At 40.9% G+C, this 19,562-nt stretch overlaps 1 protein-coding gene across 2 annotated transcripts in view; it reads left to right on the forward strand.

The window, feature by feature from the left end:
• Positions 1–19,562, forward strand: part of LOC144823278 (sodium channel protein type 2 subunit alpha-like) — an 859,818-nt gene that overhangs the window by 616,441 nt on the left and 223,815 nt on the right. For both annotated transcript variants that reach the window (XM_078681635.1, XM_078681634.1), the window contains exons 19-20: positions 11,841–11,995; positions 14,137–14,310. In XM_078681635.1, the coding sequence (XP_078537761.1) occupies positions 11,841–11,995; positions 14,137–14,310 (329 nt within the window). The remainder of the gene's footprint in view (positions 1–11,840; positions 11,996–14,136; positions 14,311–19,562) is intronic.

Genomic DNA, 19,562 nt, shown 5'->3' on the forward strand with positions numbered 1-19,562 from the left:
TGTAAGGAAATTCAGTAAGATCTTTCTAGGTTTCACTCTCCCGGGGTTGAGACAGAAGGGATCTCTATGGATTCTCTGGATAACTCTCTCCAGAGTTTCCGTTGTTTCCTCCAGATTGAGGGCGCTCTTTAGTAATGATTCCACAAAAGCCTTGATGTCTCCACCCTCCTTCCCCTCCTGGATCTTCAGAAGTCGGAGGTTGTTCCTTCTGGAGTAATTCTCCATAGACTCAACCCTTTCCTTCATCGCATCCCCCTTTCTCCTTAGGGATTGGATCCTGGTCTCTGCTAACTCCAGACTCGCTTTTAGTTCCCCCACCGAACCTTCCAGACTCTCTGTTCTTTCAAAAAGCCCGTCTACCTTTTTCTCAAGGGTGTCACAAACCGCCCTGATCTCGTTCTGGTTTGTCTTGGATTCCACAAAAACGCTCCTTATCTCTTCCCTCATGGCAGTCAACAGCGCCTCCAGTGAACCACCTCCCCCCTTCTCTCCGACCATAGAGTCACCAGTGGCGCCCCCAACATCCTCCTCGGTAAGGTTAGGCTCCCCGAGCTCTACTGCTGGATTTTGCTTTGGGGTCACTGTTGTGACAGCTAGATTAATGGACTCATTCGCTGTGACCCCTGTGACCGTGATATCCTCATTCATGTTTCCCTGAGGGGTGCAGTCCACCACCTCTGTGCTATGTATAATGTCCAGAACTTGGGGCAGTGCTTTGAAATAGGATCGCAGCGAGGGTGTAATACGAGTCGCACTGCCAAGAGACCACTTAGTTTTACATTTGCCCTTTAACTGGGAACTGAAGCTGGCTTCAGGGTGCAATGTTCCCCCTCTAATTATAGCCCCCTGGTTCGCCCCTGATCTGTCGCTGATGTTATCAGCTTCCAGCTCAGCCTCGACCTTGGCATCGGCCCCGTCTTCCCCCTCTACTTCCACTACTTCCACCTCACTTCCTCCGTCCGTGCCACAGTCTGGGGTGCAATGGGGGACTGCCTTACAGCCCTCCCCTTGTTTCCCCATCGGGGTACTGTTCCGGGAGCCCTTCCCCCGCCTTCTGGCCTTAGCTCCTCGCCTACCGGATGTGCCACTATCGATTTTTTGGATCTTCAAACTCTCTACACCCTTAGAACTCTCTGCAAACCCTTTGAGCCGCCAGCCCGCCCCCCCTCCTTACTGCTCAATGCACTGTTACTGGATGTTGCGTGGGGTCCGCGGGCGGTCTACTTCACTTTTTCCTTCTGCTTCTTCAGCTCTTCCCCCGTAGCGTTACCCTCAGGCTCCGTTTGTCCCGAGCGAGAATTTGCGAAGATCGGGTGCATCTTCACCCGCCCTTCTCCCCTCTCGCCTCCTGCTCTGAGGAGCCCGCGAGCCGCCACACTGCGGCAGCGCCGTAGCTCCACGGCTGCCTGTCTCCACCGCTGAAGCGAGGCGGGGGAGGTTCCGAGCTCGAGCCCACACACATCGGCGCCGAGCCCAGGAAACTGCTTTTCGTACGTTTCCCGTACGCTTGGAAGGTCTGGGGGGGGGGGGCAAATGTTACACTCCTTGTTCCCTGCAAAGATGCCTACAGGTTTGACGCCATCATAGGTGCCGGTAAGATCCGAATAGCGGTGCGGCAGGAGAGAGTCTGTCCCTGACACGCGCGCCACCCTAACCAGCGGCCGCCATGTTTTCCTTTTAAGTTATTGATGAGTAATCTGCATTATTGTTTCTTGTTAGTAGGACAAGGTGTTTAGTGTCGAATGCTTCAATTTAACAACTGTTTAGTCTTTTAATCTTGTTCCCTTTTTGACCCAATAAGACTAATGTCCAATTAATAAAAGGTGCAGGGTTACATCCTGGTGCAACATTTTATCTTGATGCGTTTCCTTGGTCTCATATACTGCACCGCTTGCAGGATCTCACTGGCAATGGGTCACCTGTCTGCTTCATTTACTCTTTGACCTCGGTGAGGATTTACTATGCTCAGGGGACCTTACCAAAATAAATTCCATTTCTTTTCATATCATCGACAATTGTGTTACTCATTATAGCCCGGAAGGTACTGGGGCACCTGGGCTGGCTACATTAATGGTACCTCTCTAACCCGACCATATCCCAGAGAGGTAAACATATCACAGTAATTGAACAAGGGTAGTGGCCAGTTCACTTCGGAAGTCTTAAGCCACTGGAAGAGCTTGTAGGGATCAGGAGCATCATTCCTCCATGATATACACCCATTAGTGGAGCTGTGAGCCACACTTTGAGTCCTTGCTAGTTTGCTGAAGCGCTTGAGCCACAAAGTTTTTGGAGGATGGGGGAGGTGTTTACCTCATCAGAGTACCCTGGTAAAAAACCTTTCTTTTAACACCATGTTGGTACCATGAATACCCTATACTCTTCCTGAGTTTACTAAGTCAGAATTCCCTTGTCATTCATCTCTACTACCTGCAGCTTGCCACCATTCAGCAGCAGGGTTTCCCTCTACCTATTTGGATTCTCTGGGCCCCACCAGTGGCCTAAGCACCTGGGGTTTCCCTCTCACCATTAGTGATTCACTGCCTTGATGGTGTGACTTACTTAGTATGAACATGATTCAGAAGCCTGAAACTCTCTCAGACTAACCCACAGATGGGTCACAAGGTAGCACTCTCATTGGTAGCAATACACTGTGCTCAGCTTACACTTTGCTCGACCCTTTATGGAAGTCCTGAAAGGTCCACTGACCTTGTTCTTCTTTTGATTCCCCTCATGCACTCCCTGCATCTGTATCAGATAAGTTCAAATCATCCTGATCATTATATTTATGATGGCACCAGGGCTGTCCTTGAGTCTGTATCGCATAATTGCATTCACACTGTAAGCACAATTTCAGTCATACACAAATGGACAAATAAAAGAGTCCTACACTTTCTGGACATCATATAAACAAAATAATAACACTCAATGTGTTATACTTGTGGGATATGATGATGGGAACTCTGGCACCTGAAGAAAAGTCATCCTGTGGTTAGATCTCTGATATCAGATTGGCGGGTGGCTTTAGCTAGGAATTCCTGTTATAAGGATGTACGCTAAACACAAGTTGTCATGTTCAAAATCTTAGCATATTATGACCATGCCTGGCATAAGATATGTACTTAGCCCATAATGTGGGCACTTGGAGTAGATTGTACCCAGCATGAGGCGATTCCACCTGCCTTTTGGCAGGCAGTCCTGACTTCTGCTGGCATCTAATATCTAATGGGCAAATTCGGCATGTGATAGCTACCAATGAATTAGGTTGACTACTCCATGGCTTTTGAAAACCCTTGGCAAAATGTGGGCATTGTTGGCATCAAGTGGCTGTTGTTGACTTCTAGAAAACATCCCTGGTATATGTTGGGCATCCAAGTCGTCCTGATGAAAAAAGAGCTTACAATGAAATAGCTTACTGTTTGGGGCAATAGTAGACGTGAGAACCTAATGAATATGACAAGATGATACTTGGGGGACAAATTGGTATATGTACTTCAATTGACAGACTCGTATTTGGGGCTTAGTAGAGTATATTGTCAGCAACTGGAAGCCTTTTCTTGGGGGAAATGTGTGTATCTGCCAAAATATTAATTTGGCGTATGTGGGCCAAATATGAGTTATTCAGAAAAAGGCAAGCTGATGTCAATAGAATAACCAGACTATTTACCAGAAACAAAAAAATTATATTTGATTTGAAAATATGGTCATTTTCAGGAGCGATCAAGATGATAATACTTTCTAACAAGATGTGCAAATTTTCCCAAAATGGCACGCAGATCTTTGAGGAAAAAAAAATCTGTTTAATGTTTACATTACCTTGCTGACCAGGTTAGTTCAGGTGTGAGCACTGTGCTTGAATAATGTCCCCTACATTATAAAATGAACGTTTGGGACACTCTTTGTAGTTCCCTTTTTGTATGGGATACATGCACATTCAACTTCTTAGCCAATAACTATTTCCCATCAATAGATACTTTTTGGTCAATATGTTGTGCCTATTTTGCACACACCATTTGCTTTTTAGATCTGCCACAGCACAAAATCTTCAACTGTAAAGCCAAATACCAATATTCTTAGACAATTTGATAAAATTAATAAATATCTCCTTATCCTGTTGAATCAGCATTAGACACTTAGTGCCCAATTTAGAGTTCAGTGAATGGGTTACTTGGTTGTAAACATGGCGGATATCCCGTCCGCCATATTACAGGTGCATTGTACCCAATGGAATTTATAATAGAGCAGACAGGATATCTGTCATATTTGTAACAAAGTAACCTATCCCGAACCCAAAATGAGACCCGTAACCACAAAATATTGAATACCCACCCTTACATATTAAGGGCCTTATTACAATCATGGCGGACGGGTTACTCCATCACAGTGGATATCCCGTCCGCCAAAATATACATCACATAGGATATAATGAGATTTGCATTTTGGCGAATAGGATATCCCTCACCGTTGTGATGGAGAAAACAGTCTGCCAAGATCATAATCAGGCCCTACGTGTTTTAATTTAGGTTTTTCCTATCACACTCCATCCATTTTTTCAAAGGCTGCACCTAATGGCTGCTACTTTTTTCCTATTTCCTTTGCAGAGGAAAGGGCAACTTATTTCTGTAGCCAATATTTCAATTGATCCATAGGGAAAAATAAAAGGAAGTGGTATGCATTTTCTGAGAAAAGTCACTGTATGGAAGAGAAAGCTCAAGGGGCTTTAGGCAAGCTCAAAGAACAGCAGAGGCTTTGCATCAGGATAGAGACCTGACAACAAACACCCCTGCAGAACAAGGCTGGACTTGACCAGTACATTTCAAACCTGGATCACTCTAGCCTTCGAAAGAAAAAAGTGATAAAAATAAAGTCCAAGTAGGTGAAGGTTTCATCAGAGGAAATACCCTAGCGTTAATTGCGAGGAAGTATTCCTTGTTCCAGGGCTGCTCATAAAGAGGAAATCATGAAGTGATGTATTAGAGCAGAGATGGTATGAACGATATCTAAAGCCATGATTGTTTCGATTTTCTCCACAGACACTATTTGTGGAGCCATCATCTTGAATTAAGAGACTGAACATCTCTTTCCCTCAGTATGCACCTGCATCCTCCATAAAGTAACCCTTGTCAGGAAACATATACTTCCTCTTATTTTTGCTTTTGTTTCAAGTGACATATTGATGCCCTTTCCTCTGTGCCTCTTGTCCTCACCACATTTTAGTTGTGCACATTCCTCGCAGGGGTGGTTATGTCTGGAAATCAGGTCTCTCTAGGGACACGCTGAAATGTACCTGCATCTAGAAGCTGTGCTGAAGTTATTTGCATACTCCCTCCTCTAGTCTGTGGGGCATCCACATTACAGAACAACTTGTGGCTAAGCAATTGTTGACCCAGTGTTTGATTCAGCAGGTATTTGGGTCAAGGTGGTTGAGGCAGACTGGTGAGCCTAACTGCAAGCAATGGACCAACAATTCCTACCAGGCACATGGTGATGAACCAACTTGCTCTGTCTTCACAAATTTTGGCCCCAATTGAACCTTAGGCTAGAAAGGAGAAATGTTGCAAAAATAGAGAACAGATGGGTGACTATTTAATTGAGAAATGCATTACACTGAATTTCAGTGTGCTCTTTGCCTTCAGGCTACCAAACAAACAGAAGCCAGTAAGTTGTGCATAAGAAGAGGAGACAATGATGTACAGTAATTACTAAAGCTATGATGACTTGTGTTTTATATATGGATACTATTTGTAGACCCTGAAATTTTGGATTAGAGGACTGAACATCTTATTCCCTCGATATGCACAAGTATTTGGTTGTAAGTAAGCCCTAGAGTGGATACCAAGATGACACCAGCAGAGTATGCTACCTCATTTCCATTTGCTTGGTTGGTGCTTTATGGTTCAAATTGCTTGCAGGTAAGCCCTCCATCCTGCCACCTCCACACTATCTTGAATGCCTGCCTTAGCTAACATTGGGTTGACCCTTCCCCAGCCAGAGATATTCATCAAAGCTTATGCCCAGCAGGCTTAATCAGAGCACCTCTCCTTCAGACCCAACTGCAAGTCATCACCCTCTCATGGGAGGAATGTACATAGCCCGAAAGCAATGTAGACAAGTGATGGAAGATTCCCTGGGCCAATAATGAAAAAATATTTTTATTGTAAATACTGAACCTTTAAGAGAACTTCAGGCAGGTCTAGGTGTTTCATTTCATCAGTGCATGAATCTTACTCAGGTATTGATAAAGACCCAACTTTCCTGAATCCAATACCAATCTAATATAATTTAAAAATGTCCACACAAACATGGATGAAGCACTGATATGTGAAAATTAACTTTCTCACTCCTGATCACAATGTTGAAACAAACAATCTTGCATCAGTGCACTAAAAGCTGCTGATTTCACTTTAAAACCAAGCACCATAGCAAAATCCCAAGGCCTTTTACTATTTGATAAACTCCCATGAAAAAGAAAAAGGTCACATCTTATAGAGATAGTTTCCTTTTTTTAGAATCCTCCCTAGGTGCCAGACTGGATCTGGAAATATTTTTTCAGCAGTACCTAGGTGCGTTGGTAGATGGTGATGAACGCCTCTGTAACAACGTTGTCTCTGAATGTGACGTCAACGGAGTCCATATAAGCCCTCCCCCAATGGTTGGTATAGGTTCCTTCATTTCTGCTCTAAAAATGCGAATCCACACTGCAGTTCCTCCAGCTGTTTTTCGGCCTACTTCTTTTCATCGACGGGGCAGTGTGCCCTTTTTTTTACCCTTCTTCAATGTCCTTGGGGTTGAACCTTGTGACTCCTCTGGACAACAAATGTCTGCCACTGACCCTCACTCGGTTTGCATGTGGTGCCTGAATGATCACCATGACGCCGAAGAGTGCAACTCCTGTCCCCAGCCCCAACCAAAAACATGAAGTCACAGTCATCAAAGTCTTCTCATCGTCCTCGATTCCCATAGTTCTCTATGGACCGACTGTGCCTCCGCGCTAGGAGACATTCCCGTGGGCATCATTCTCCTTTGAAATCCGGAGGTAAGTCTCAGTGCCGGCAGTCATTGTTGCTTTGCCGCAGCTTTAGTTGCTTGCCGCTGGTCTCCACTCTTCTGTTGAAATGTCGGGAATGGGTCTGTACCGAGTCTCCCCACCTATCCTGGGGCCGGAGCGTCTGTGACCCAGATGATACAATATTCTCAAACTCTTCATTCTAATTTTGGATTGTCACCTCCCTCTGGAGAGCCCTCGGGCCCCACGGAAGTACATGAGGTTGTGCCTGTGACCCAGCCGGTGGTTTCTCTCCTGACTTCAGGTCGGCCTCCTGTGTCTGATACCTTAGTGACGCCGATACACAGCCCTTCAAGGCTCTCACCTTTGGCTCTTGCTTCTGGTCTGTGGACCCCGATGTTGGCATTGGGCTGTTGTCTGCTGTCTCCCATAGTGTTACCGTCAACACCGATTGATGCTCCTTCCGACGTTGAGGACCTCCTTCTCAATTTCAACCGGTTTTGGTTAAAGCATCGGATGTGGCACCGATGGAGCGACCATCTCAGACTCCCTTCCTCTGGTTTTTCCTTCAGAGGACCATGGTTGTGGAAGTACTACAGACAGTGTGGTATGTCCCCCTCCCATTTTGGATAGGACACCCTATGCCATCTAACTGATTACTTGACTTGGGTGACCCCAGTTTCTTGCAATCTTCTCCAGCCTCCTGTCACTTCCTAGCTTGGCTACGAAGGCGAGTTTCCTCTATGGCGAATATGCTCAATTGATTTTTGGACCAGTCTAACGTTAAGCCTGTACTTCCTTATAGTGACTTGTTTTTCGATATCTTACTGGGTGCTTGGGCTACAGCTGAAATAGGGCTCCGTGTGGATTGCTGTATTTCTCACAGGCATTGCCCGGCACTTGTGGAACTCTCCTGTCTCCTTAGACATCCCTCTATTAGGAGCTTTGTTGTTCAGACTGCTTTAGCCACACAAAATATTTATTTTCTCGCTCCTGTCTCTCCGGAGAGAGAGGCCAGGAAATTTGATGCTTGTGGTAGGCATATTTTCTCTTCTTCTAGCGCAGCCATGATCTCCCTGAGCACGTTTTTTGTCCTTGCTCACTTCCCCCACACATTATGGGACTCAGTGGAATGTTCCTTGCCCTCCCTTCCAGAGAAAGCCGGGAATGCTCTTGTTATCCTGGTATGTGAGGGGCAACAAGCTGCCACTCTTAGCATCTGCTGTGGTATGATACCGCCGATTCTGTTGGTTGGGCTATGGTCTCTTCAATATCTCTTCGTCTGCATGCATGGTTGCATACTTCTAGGTTTTTGGAGGCTATGCAAACCCCTTTAATCAACAAGCCTTTTGATAGTGCCTCCCTCTTTGGTGTGCATGCCGACTCAGCCTTATGCCAGTTCAGAGATAGTCATGGAGGTGGGGAGTCTTAACTCTTCGTTGTAGTAGGGTTGTCGGGACAGTTTGTTTACCCTTGTTTTGACACTTGTACACCTTCATAGGGCGGAGTACTCTCTCCCTTTCAGGGTTACACCTGATGTGGTGTTCCTGTTTACCTCATGTACTTTTCTTCTCAATTGTACTGTCAGTAACAAGTTTTGTTTCCAGCAATCTGGAACAAATCTCTCTTTGTGGTCTCATGGGAGTCTGTTCTTACAGCTTCTTTATGCCGCTTGATTTTTCCTTTCCATAGTCCTTCATGTAGATCGTCCTTTCAGTGAGCATCTGCTTCACCAATCATTTTCAGGTGGTAAAGTCACTTTCTATTTTTAGACCTGCTTTTCCTATTTAGGGATCTTTGGTGAGGTCAGTTTGCAGTCCCTCCTCCAGGTATGGTATTGCTTGGGTATCTGATTCTAAGATAAGGAATCTGCGGATAGATGTCTCTATCAGATGGACACGTTACTTACTTTCAGTAACGTCTTATCTGGTAGAGACAGAATCTAGCTGTAGATTCCTTTTCGACAAATATATCTCTTTACAACGCATGCTTTAGATCGCATGCCTTTACAACGACCGCGTTGTTACAACGCAAACCATTACATCGCAAGTTGTTACAACGACTTGCTGTAGGGGGCGCGCTGGACTTAGGAATAGTTTAATTTACTATTCCTACTGCAGTTTGTGCAACAGCAGGGAAGGTGTTGGATTGTAAATCCAACACCTTCTGCCCCCTACAGCAAGTCGTTGTAATGACTTGCAATGTAATGGTGTGTGTTGTAATGACATGCGATCTAAAGCATGCGTTGTAAACGATGTTTCCCCTTTTTGACCCACCCATCCTCCCCACTCTGTGATCTGAGGGCCCTGTACTTGTTGCTTCATGGTTTTCTGTTTTTGGCACACTGTTTCCAGAGACTTTTTCGCTAAGTGGCTCTGCTTTGTTGGCGCCAAAATATTCACAGAAGAAACTGACGTCAGAGCGTTGGGTGTGGCTTATATGGAGTCCATTGACATTACATTCGGAGATGACATTGCTATAGAGTCTCTCTAAGCCCTCCTCTGATGTGCAGAAGTACTGCTGAAAAAGAAAATCCGGATCCCGTCTGGCACTTGAGCAGGATTGTAAAAGAAGGAATCTGATCCTTGCTGTAGCCAAATAGGCTAGTTTTTATTTACCGGAAATCAGGAACTTCAGGCACATGCCAACAGCAGAATATTGACATAGCTTTTAAGGTCCTAGAAATATTGTCTCTGATTAATAATGTGCTTTGCTTAGTGCACTCGGAAAAATTGATTTGCTCCACTAGAAGCGGTTTCCAATGCTACAGGGTCTTTTTTTAACAAAACTGATCACATAGTAGAAATATTACGTGGCTCACAAACTTCACAAGTAAGATGAAACTCTTACTTGACACCCATGACTTACAAAAAGAATGTTCTGGCTAGGCCCTTCTCAGTCTCTCCACTTACACTTACAGTTCACATCAGAAACACCCGCTCTTTCTCCATTATCATGAAGAGATAATTAGTTAATTTTCCTAGTAAAGAGAACGTACACTTCTCTCCCACCTAGAAACAACATCTCTTACGCTGCTTGCCCACCTAGGAACAAACATGTTTCATTGCTTTCTGTTACTGTCCTCTGACTAGCTGGCGCTGCCTTTTCTTCTACGCCTTTGACTCTGCCTTCACCTTTCTCTTTGTTTTAGTGACTCATACGTATTACATAAACATTGCTCAAAAGTTACTCTGTACATTCCCCTATATCCATTGTGTCTAAAAAAATTATATGCAATCCTATTTTTAGTTTCACCATAAAATTATCTCTATTTTCTACCACTTTCCAATTACTCACATTTTTTTATATGGTTACTCAATTTGCTGTAATATATAATGCCTCGATGTTGCACCTAAATTGTATTAATTCTGTTATATTGCACGTTTTGAGCACTCTAAATCCTGCTTGGGTTAGATTCGCACTTCATAAATTAAAACATAAGTAAACAGCAATACGTATATCCAAACATGCAGAATTTGCCTTCTTTATAGTGTCTTTAAATATTAAGCAAGTACAGTTGCATTTAAAAAGTAAAGTAAATGTTTACCTTTAAAAACACAAGAAGCCTTGTGTAATGACTCTGGGCCCGATTCACAGAACTAACTTAAAACAAAATCCTAAACTTACTACCATTTTGGTATTCACAGAAGACACTTACAGAAGTTAAAAGTCCTAACTTTAGGACTCCTAAATGCCTTCTGTGAATACCGAAAGTCTCTAAGTTAGGATTGTTCTCAGTTTAGGAGTAATAAAGTTAGGACTCCTACCAATGCAGTGATCTTAAAAGCAGTATAGTGTGGTCAAGTTTACGGCAACCTCTAATAAGGTGAGCTGTTGAATTCTGGGCAAGCTGGAGGTATTAAAAAGGTTTGGCGGGAAAATCGCATTGCCATGTTTTAAGCAGAACTGAAAAAGGTTCTTAGCAACTGGAACATAAAGATAAGCTTCCAGGAAGGAAATAATTGTTTTCAGAAGCTGCTGCTAGATACCATGATGGTTTGTTAATCAAGTGAAAAAGAGGAATTAAGAAAATGCCAAGGTTTTCTACTTTTCTGGAAGGTTTTGAATGTGGCCCATTAACTGTAGGCCAAATTATGTCATTCCATGGTTCTCTTTTAGTAAAGGTAAGTAAACATAGCGTTCAGAATTTAGTTTCCATCCACCATCGGGGAATACCTAAAGAGTTTTTCATTTTGGATTGATTTTTGTCATTCAGTGGATCATTGTAGGGACATAAATTTATGGCCTCACTCAAGCGCCCATTTTAAATTTGATGGGAATAGCAGCTTCACATTTCCCTCAGAAGGCACTAATACCACATGGTATTGTATTTCTTCAGGGAAAAATTCCAAAGAGATTACAAGGCTTGACCATACACTGCAGAATAACAGTGACCTCAGTGTTAGTGGACAAATTCTTGCATGTTTTTCATTTATGCTTAACCTTCTTCCTGTTCCCTATTTTTGTCAGGATATTCCTGGTGAATTGTGCTCATAAATAAAATGGTGGTGCTATTATACACACAGCTTATGCTTCTCGATTTGGATGAGTTACCAGCCAAACCAGGAATTATGGGTCACATTACACGAGGGTTGAGACCAATTACACTTCAGCAGTACAATTGCAGTTTGTAGTTATTGTTTACATTGTAATTCCTCTCCACCACAGAAGACATTGTTTCTTGTTGTAGATCTTCTTTGGAAGCATAAGTTATAAATGTATTTTATCTTTATTTATTGTCTATCAAACTTGTAAACACACTAACATAGATGAATTCACTCAATATTGGTATTGAACAGATTTATCTTCTACCAATGCTATTTTTTATATCCACAAGGTTGCGTTGCAAGGTACAAGTGCTGTCAAGTCAGCGTGGAAAGTGGAAGATGGAAACAGTGGTGGAATCTGAGAAAAACTTGTTTCAAGATAGTTGAACACAACTGGTTTGAAACCTTCATAATCTTTATGATCCTCATGAGCAGTGGTGCACTGGTGAGTAAAGTGCATCATTAGAAGATTAGAAGCCATTTCACAGATATGTGTCTATACGTTTGTCGTTGGCTTTTGTAAATGTGCTAACACTAGAAACCTCAGTATGAGTGGCCTGCTAGAACACCGCAGATCTCTTCTTTCACCCAGAAATTTCTGGATAAAACTCCAGCACAAAATTGGGAACTACCAGAGAATAATCGAAATGGTCGTAATGTATTGTTTGCACTCCTTTAACATTTATAGTCTTACTTTCACATACTTTTTTAAGTATGTAGTTATGCTCCTTTAGTAGTGTACATCCCACCAAAAACACAAAAAACAACAACCCAATAGCTGCACTCAAATAAGTGCAGTCGCAAAGTATGCAGGCAAGAAATGCTCTAATGAGCTTCAAAAGACGTTGACATTATACCAGTGTAACATTTCTTTGCTTTTATTAAAGTAGTTGATTAATCATTCCTTTTCATCCCATTGTATGCAACCATGGCCGGTGCAATTATGTGTCATCCAATTAGTTCCAATTAAAGGATTAAAACCCTGCTAACCTTCTGCTAAAACATTAGGAACTCATCCCATGATGCCATGCTCAACAATTCAATATAACCTTTAGTGGGTGCAAATTCAAACCAACTCAATTCAAACTCTAACCAAGTGACAACGTGCTCTTGATTGCTTCCAAGAAAAATGCTATCTGCTACTTATACTGCAATTTGTTATGGCCTAAGGTCCTGTTTGCATTTAACAAATGTGACAGAGAGGAGGGTCAGACTGTGAGCACAGCTCCTATTCACTCTTAATCATCCCAAATGCATTGGCTCCCATAAGCCATATGGGTGTAATGATGGGGTCGTGCTGATGCCACGTGTCTCCTGACTCATGTCACCCAGGGCAGTGTTTAGAGATGTATAGGGCAAGATGTGGCAGTTCTGCACTGCCCTAGTGGAACAAAACATGTTGAAGCAGGTGAAATGTGATATAGCTCTAGCATGCTCACAAGCATAGTTAAAAAATCAGTGCTTATACAAAATGCACCAGCACAGATTTAGCATACAATTCTTAAATCAGATGTATGTTGTGTACTGGTAAATCACTTTTGACAAATGGCCTTGGAACTCTAAAACAGACTGCATGTTACATATCTTGGCTCCCACAGTCCCAAATTCCTAGTAAAGCAAGTTTGGATCATACCTTGTAATCTAAAAAGCATTCTTATTGTATATACACATTGAGTGGTTTTCATTTGAAAATAAAACATATGTTAAATTGTTGCACTACATTTTAAATATCTTTATATTTATGTTAGCAATATAATTGAAACTACACTTTATAATTAGTCTGTCTACTCTATAATTTGACCCAACACTTAGGGGCCGATTATGATGGCGGACGGACCTGAGTCCGTCCGCCACCATAGAGTAGGAGGGAACCTCCGCATGACCTGCGGAGTTCCCTCCTGTGCAATTAGGATGTGACCGCCACCCTAGCGGTCACATCCTGTATTTTTAACATTGCGGCGGGTGAAGCTTCAAGCTGCACCCGCCGCAATGTTAAAGATGTATGCACCGCATTTGCGTGCACAAAGCGGCAGGCACCGTACCATAGGTACCCCCCATGTGCACCCCCTTCACCCAGGGGGCCCGCAATGGGCCCCCGAGGTGAAGGTCCATATGCTTTTCCACGGCGGAAAAGCCGCAGTGGAAAAGCATACATTATACTCCATCATAATATGGCTGGCGGTGTCTGATAGACACCGCCAGCCATGTTATAGGTTTTCCGCCACGGTCGGAAGGCGACCGCCGCGGAAAAGCTGCGGCATGAAAAACGATCCCCCAGCCATCCTAATCTGGCGGGGGGTCTTTTTCAGTCCGCAGCGGTTTGCCCGCATCCTCCGGGCCGGCGGTGGCTTCCGCCGGCCCGGAGGATGCGGGAAAACCGCCATCATAATCGGGCCCTTAATTTGGACGTATGCTTTAAAAAAATTGGATCTAATTAATGTTATCCTTTAGTATTCACATTTTATAATTACATCCAGCTTTTTATCATTAGAATTGTAACTTTGTTTTGAATTTCTACTGTGCTTCAAGTTATTGAAATAAATTAAGTGTTTGGAATAAACAAATACAAATTCCTCTCATTCACAGGCATTTGAGGACATATATATTGAACAACGAAAGACGATTAAGATTGTGCTTGAATATGCAGACAAAGTTTTCACTTATATCTTCATCCTGGAAATGCTTCTTAAATGGGTGGCGTATGGATTTCAAAAGTATTTCACAAATGCCTGGTGCTGGCTCGACTTCTTGATTGTTGATGTAGGTATCACCATTTCTTTAAAGCTGTTTAATAATGCTTGTGTACAATCAATATACTACTACAGGCATTGTTTCATTTTTATGTTTACAGTCAGCGATAAGGTGCTAGTAGTGATGCACTGTTATAAAATGATGCTGTATTTGGCTTTGCTTTCATGCTGACTCTTCAGAACAACCAACATTTTATTAAAAGTATCAGTAAATACCCATTTAGAAAATTAAAGGATTGACGTCAACCAACATTAGTTAGTTGAAACTCAACACCTATTTAACAAGATACAAATATATTTGTAGACCTGCCAATGTTTATTATCTGTCTTAATAACCTTCTTTTGATAATATACAATTGCATATGAATTTAGTTAAACTGTAATAGCACTTGCTCTATAAATTATGATGAATCATAGATCATTTGGTTATTACAAATCAACAAGCATGCAGCTAGAATATATATAAGTTGCATGACCAAATAACAATATTTATTTTAAGCAGGATTTCCAGAATAGGATTTTGATTTATAAAAATTATATTTTCAAAATCTGCAAATGCAGTGAAATAGATGATCAAAGCCTTGGAAATGTGGGCAAAATCTGGAAGAGACTGTTTAAGTTGAAGTTATCACTTCAACAGTATCCCTACAGATTGAATCAAAATGAAACATGGTCAGAATTGAGCTGTATCTACTCAAAACTGATTTTACTTTCCACCTGCAACTGTTCCTCAAGAAAACCTCTTTGTCAAACGAGAAAATGGAGGTTAATAAAGGCTTTCCATTTTTTGTGTAAATTTGTTAATCATTTATTGAATCCTCCATAATGCCAAAGTGAACAACCTTCAGGTGGAATATATGTTTTTGCTCTATCTGCAATAACTCTTTTTAATTAACTCAGTAACTCTTCATTGCTATATCAAAAACAATATCTACTGACAGTTTTCAAAAATGATTTTTTTTTTACATGAGGTTTTTTTTTAATGAAAACATGCACTTCCCAGTTTAACCTTGACCATACAAAATCAATATTACGTTCTTTATAATATTAATGTGTAATGAATTCACCCTTCAGAGACCAATAATGAATTAATATTAAAATGGGATAGTAGCACGTAGTGCACCTGTGCCTCAGTCTGAAAGAAAAAAAGCATTCTTAATAAAATATTGTTAATAAATGTACAAGAATCAGATGTCAGAAGTATACACACAAATATATGACGAGAACAGAGGAAGAAGCAGCTGAAAGAAAATGTAATACAGTGCACTGCTCACAAACTTTTGAAGAATCATGGGCTCCATTCACTGATGTACTTGCAGATTTTCAAAACATGTCACGTACACAAGCATATTGAAGCTTGAGATTTACAACCTGTAAATGCATTGGCGGCTGCTACCTGGAAGCAGCAGTGGGGTGGGGTGGTGGGGCAATAATCATTTACCTCCCACCAGGGTGGGTGGCCGCCTGTCCTACTTCCTCTTCCTGGCTTCCTGGGGGAAACAGGAAGAAGGACGCACCAGGGTACCCACACTCCGCAGCCAATCACATCGCTGCAATGTATCATTGTGATTGGTCTGAGACGCTGCATGGGGAAAAAATGATAATAACCTTGAATTATTATCATTTTATTTTTCCTTTTTTTACACTGCATAAAGCAGTGTGGCGACTCTCCTCCGCCTCAGCGTAGGAGCCGCCACTGTCTAAATGTAAACTCATAAGTAGAATTCCTCACATTAGGAAACACTATCATGGTATAATCTAAAGTTAGATTTAATCTCCTCGTGGGCAAGCACTCCTTAAAAATGTGATATGCCCCTACAAAGTTGCAGATTTACAAGTTGATTCCTCAAATAGGCCAAGCTCTTACACATTTAGCCATCCCAAATATTAGACTTACAAATTTTAAATCAAGCTTATGATTTAAACATGTATTATTACAACATTGTGCATGAATAATTTGTGGCACGTTCTTTCAATAGGAGATTATTGTTCTGATAGCAACTGTCACTAAAGTGCAAACTATTATTTAGGAAGTTTTATCTTTTCTAACTGATTCAAATTACTTCATATTTGATTCCATAAGTGAGAGTCATTTGAAAATATGTTTACATAGATAGATTGTAAAGGAGCATTTCTGTTCACAAAAATTAGATAATACAGGGAGAATCTGACCTTTGGTCCATTTTCTTCTCTGGGGAGATTGAGGTGGTAGGTCACTTAAGTTGAAGAGAAGATGCTACAGAGTTCCAAATCATATATTTTTTCCGAGAAGAGCTGCCACTTTTTCTTACAATGCATTGTTAAAGCAGGCTACAAGACACAAGCACACAACAACAGCTAGTTGTCAATATCATATTTAAGTTGTGGATGTCTGTAATACAATAATGTATTGTCACTCTAGTCCACCAGCTCTAAACAACAGCTCCCTGATACTTGGGAGGGTGACTTCCAACTTGCCGTCAACCACTGCGTACAAACCCAAAACGTATAACATTAGTTTTAAATGGGAATGTGTGTCACATGTAATTCAAAGGTATTGTGTAGCATTAAACGATCAGGCTGCCTTCGTCAGAACCCAGGGGAACACAGACATGGACAATTGTTTTAACGTGCTGGAGAATATTAACACTGGGCAGCACTAAATAGATGTGAGGTGGTGTGTACATTTACCTATGTGCTGCTGGGTACATGCCTGATCGGAGGCAGTTGTGCACTGGACAAAGGCCAGATGGTCAGGTCACTTTTATGATTTTTGAGATTTAGACATTGTATGCACGAACCTTATTTATTGCTTCCCCTGCATACAATTTGTGTCGTTACTTAAAAAATAAAACGATGTATAATAAATTGCACAATTGTATGCAAATGTCAATGGCTGAAAACCAATTACATCGCTGTGCATTAACTAGAATTGATGAGCAATGAATCAGTACTAGTTTCATTTTCAGTGAATGCTGCTGATGCTGCTCGTGATGTATGTAGCCTCATCAATAATCATAATATTGTAATAGTGATATTAATGGCAATAATAAGGCAAATGATATTAATAATAATGATTATTATTGTAATAATAATAATGACAATCATGATAATGATGATAATAATAATAAAATATTAGTGCCCCTTTTCTCCTTTCTCTAATTATTTTTATTGTTGTTGTCATTATTATAATTTTAATTGATAAAATATTAATAATACTAATACTACTACTACTACTAATAATAATGATAATTTTGCTATGATTTTTTAGACATTAATAATTGGTCTTAATCCCCACAGACCAAATAATTGAAGAGCCATAGCAATAGGAGGTGAGAGTATCCAGTCCCATGGTACCCTTTCATTATATTGCTAGAAGTTCTCCGTTGATCCGTTGAATCACCATGAAAGCTTTGAGACTTGTGTGTGAACAAATCACTGTTCTTTTAGCTAGTGCTTTAAGTGTGTATTAAGAACCTGTGGCCAGCACTGGCCTAACATGAAGGGCTAAATATACTGTGTTTTTTTTCATGTTTCTCATGTCTATCTCCCCGTTTATGTTGTGTAAAAAAAAAAAAAAAGTATATCTTTACGTGATGTTTTTGTACTTTGAAAACCTCTGTTCGCTGATGTGCATGCCTTATTTTTGCAATGTTTCATTGTAACATGTAACACTACTGTTTCCACACTCTGAGCCTTGTGATACAAAATCCCAGAACAAGACATAAATATATATATATCTCTAACATACACATATATATGTGTATATATATATATTTTTATATAAATATATATATATATATATATATACACATGCACATATAGATGTATATATGTATGTAAATATATCTGTATATATATATATGTGTGTATATATATATATATTTATGAATTTATATGTGTATATATATATATATATATTATATACATATAAATATATGTATATAAATTGAGCCTTCAACCTTCAATTAGGGTGAGCGTTTGACAGACAACCACATATGCCTACCCAGCCCCCACATCTGCATTTTTTAACTCCATTGCATTCGTGGAGCAATAAGAACGGTCATAAAATCGTATTGTTATACTTTAGTGAATTGGATGCTCATTTATCAAATAACATACACATCCGTTTTCGTTAATGTACAACAGAACAAAGGCACAGTTCTTGTCTTATCTGTTGGATGAGGATTTCGCAGTTTGGGGGTGCAGAACATTTCCCTCTTCTCAAACAACAAACGGACTGGAGTACCAAGGTCAATAATGTGCGCTGATATCACACGCCCATTTAAATGGTATTGATGAAAGGGAATCAGACATCCATCTGACTCTGGACCAAAGCCCAATGCTCCTTCAAGCAGAAAATAAGCAGCTTCTAAATGGCGCTGACTTTGTATTGCTCGTTTTAATGGTAAATAAAAGTTCAATATGGCCCCATATTGCTAACAGTAAAGAGCACGCGCACTTTGAGCTGGTGTGTTGTGCTCAGCATATAATGGCAAGCAATTAGCTAACTCCCTGAGGTCTATAATATATCACACAATTCCCTCTTGCAAGATGGCGCTGTATGTTCTTCTAGCATGTGTACACATTGCAGGGCCATCACACTAAACAGAACCATCTCATCACGTCTTTAGTCATAAGCAGGGCCACTCGAATAATACAGCAATGAAAGGCTAAATATGAAGCAGGGTTGACTAAATCATGCAGTGAGAAAAAAAAATGTGGCAAATCCATTAGCACGATTGTTTTGCTGTTTCAATAGACATTAATATATTCTTGGAAAATGTTCTACCACATTAATGCCAAGTTAACACCTGAAAAACAGGAATCAGGAATTGAAAGATGACCACTTTACCGTTGTAAAGGGTCTGTCACTGTTCGCGTATTTTTCTTGAAATCTACGAATTATACAGTAGATGGTGGATTATAAGGTAAATGTGTTAAATGTGGCCCAGAATTTCTTTTTAAGTATGAGCGAAATAGGATGAATGCACCTTTGATAGGAAACTACTGAGTTTGGTTATTTAAATAGAAGTTAAGACAGGTAGTAAGATAGAAGTTGTGAAAAATCGGCTTGATTATCAAACTGACCTAGTTCTCATCCACAAATTTAGAGATTAAGAGGAAACCCTTTTATTAAAATTGTTTTTTGGTAGAGGGGAGGCATATTTTCCTACCAAAGAAAGAAGCAACGATGAGATGGATTTAGGTGTCAGAATTACAGTTTAATATGTTGAAAAAAGACATACCTCTCAGACATGATGACTTGACAGAGATGATATT

This window comes from Lissotriton helveticus, chromosome 3_1 (genome assembly GCF_964261635.1).
Source record: "Lissotriton helveticus chromosome 3_1, aLisHel1.1, whole genome shotgun sequence".
Classification (NCBI taxonomy): Eukaryota; Metazoa; Chordata; class Amphibia; order Caudata; family Salamandridae; genus Lissotriton; species Lissotriton helveticus.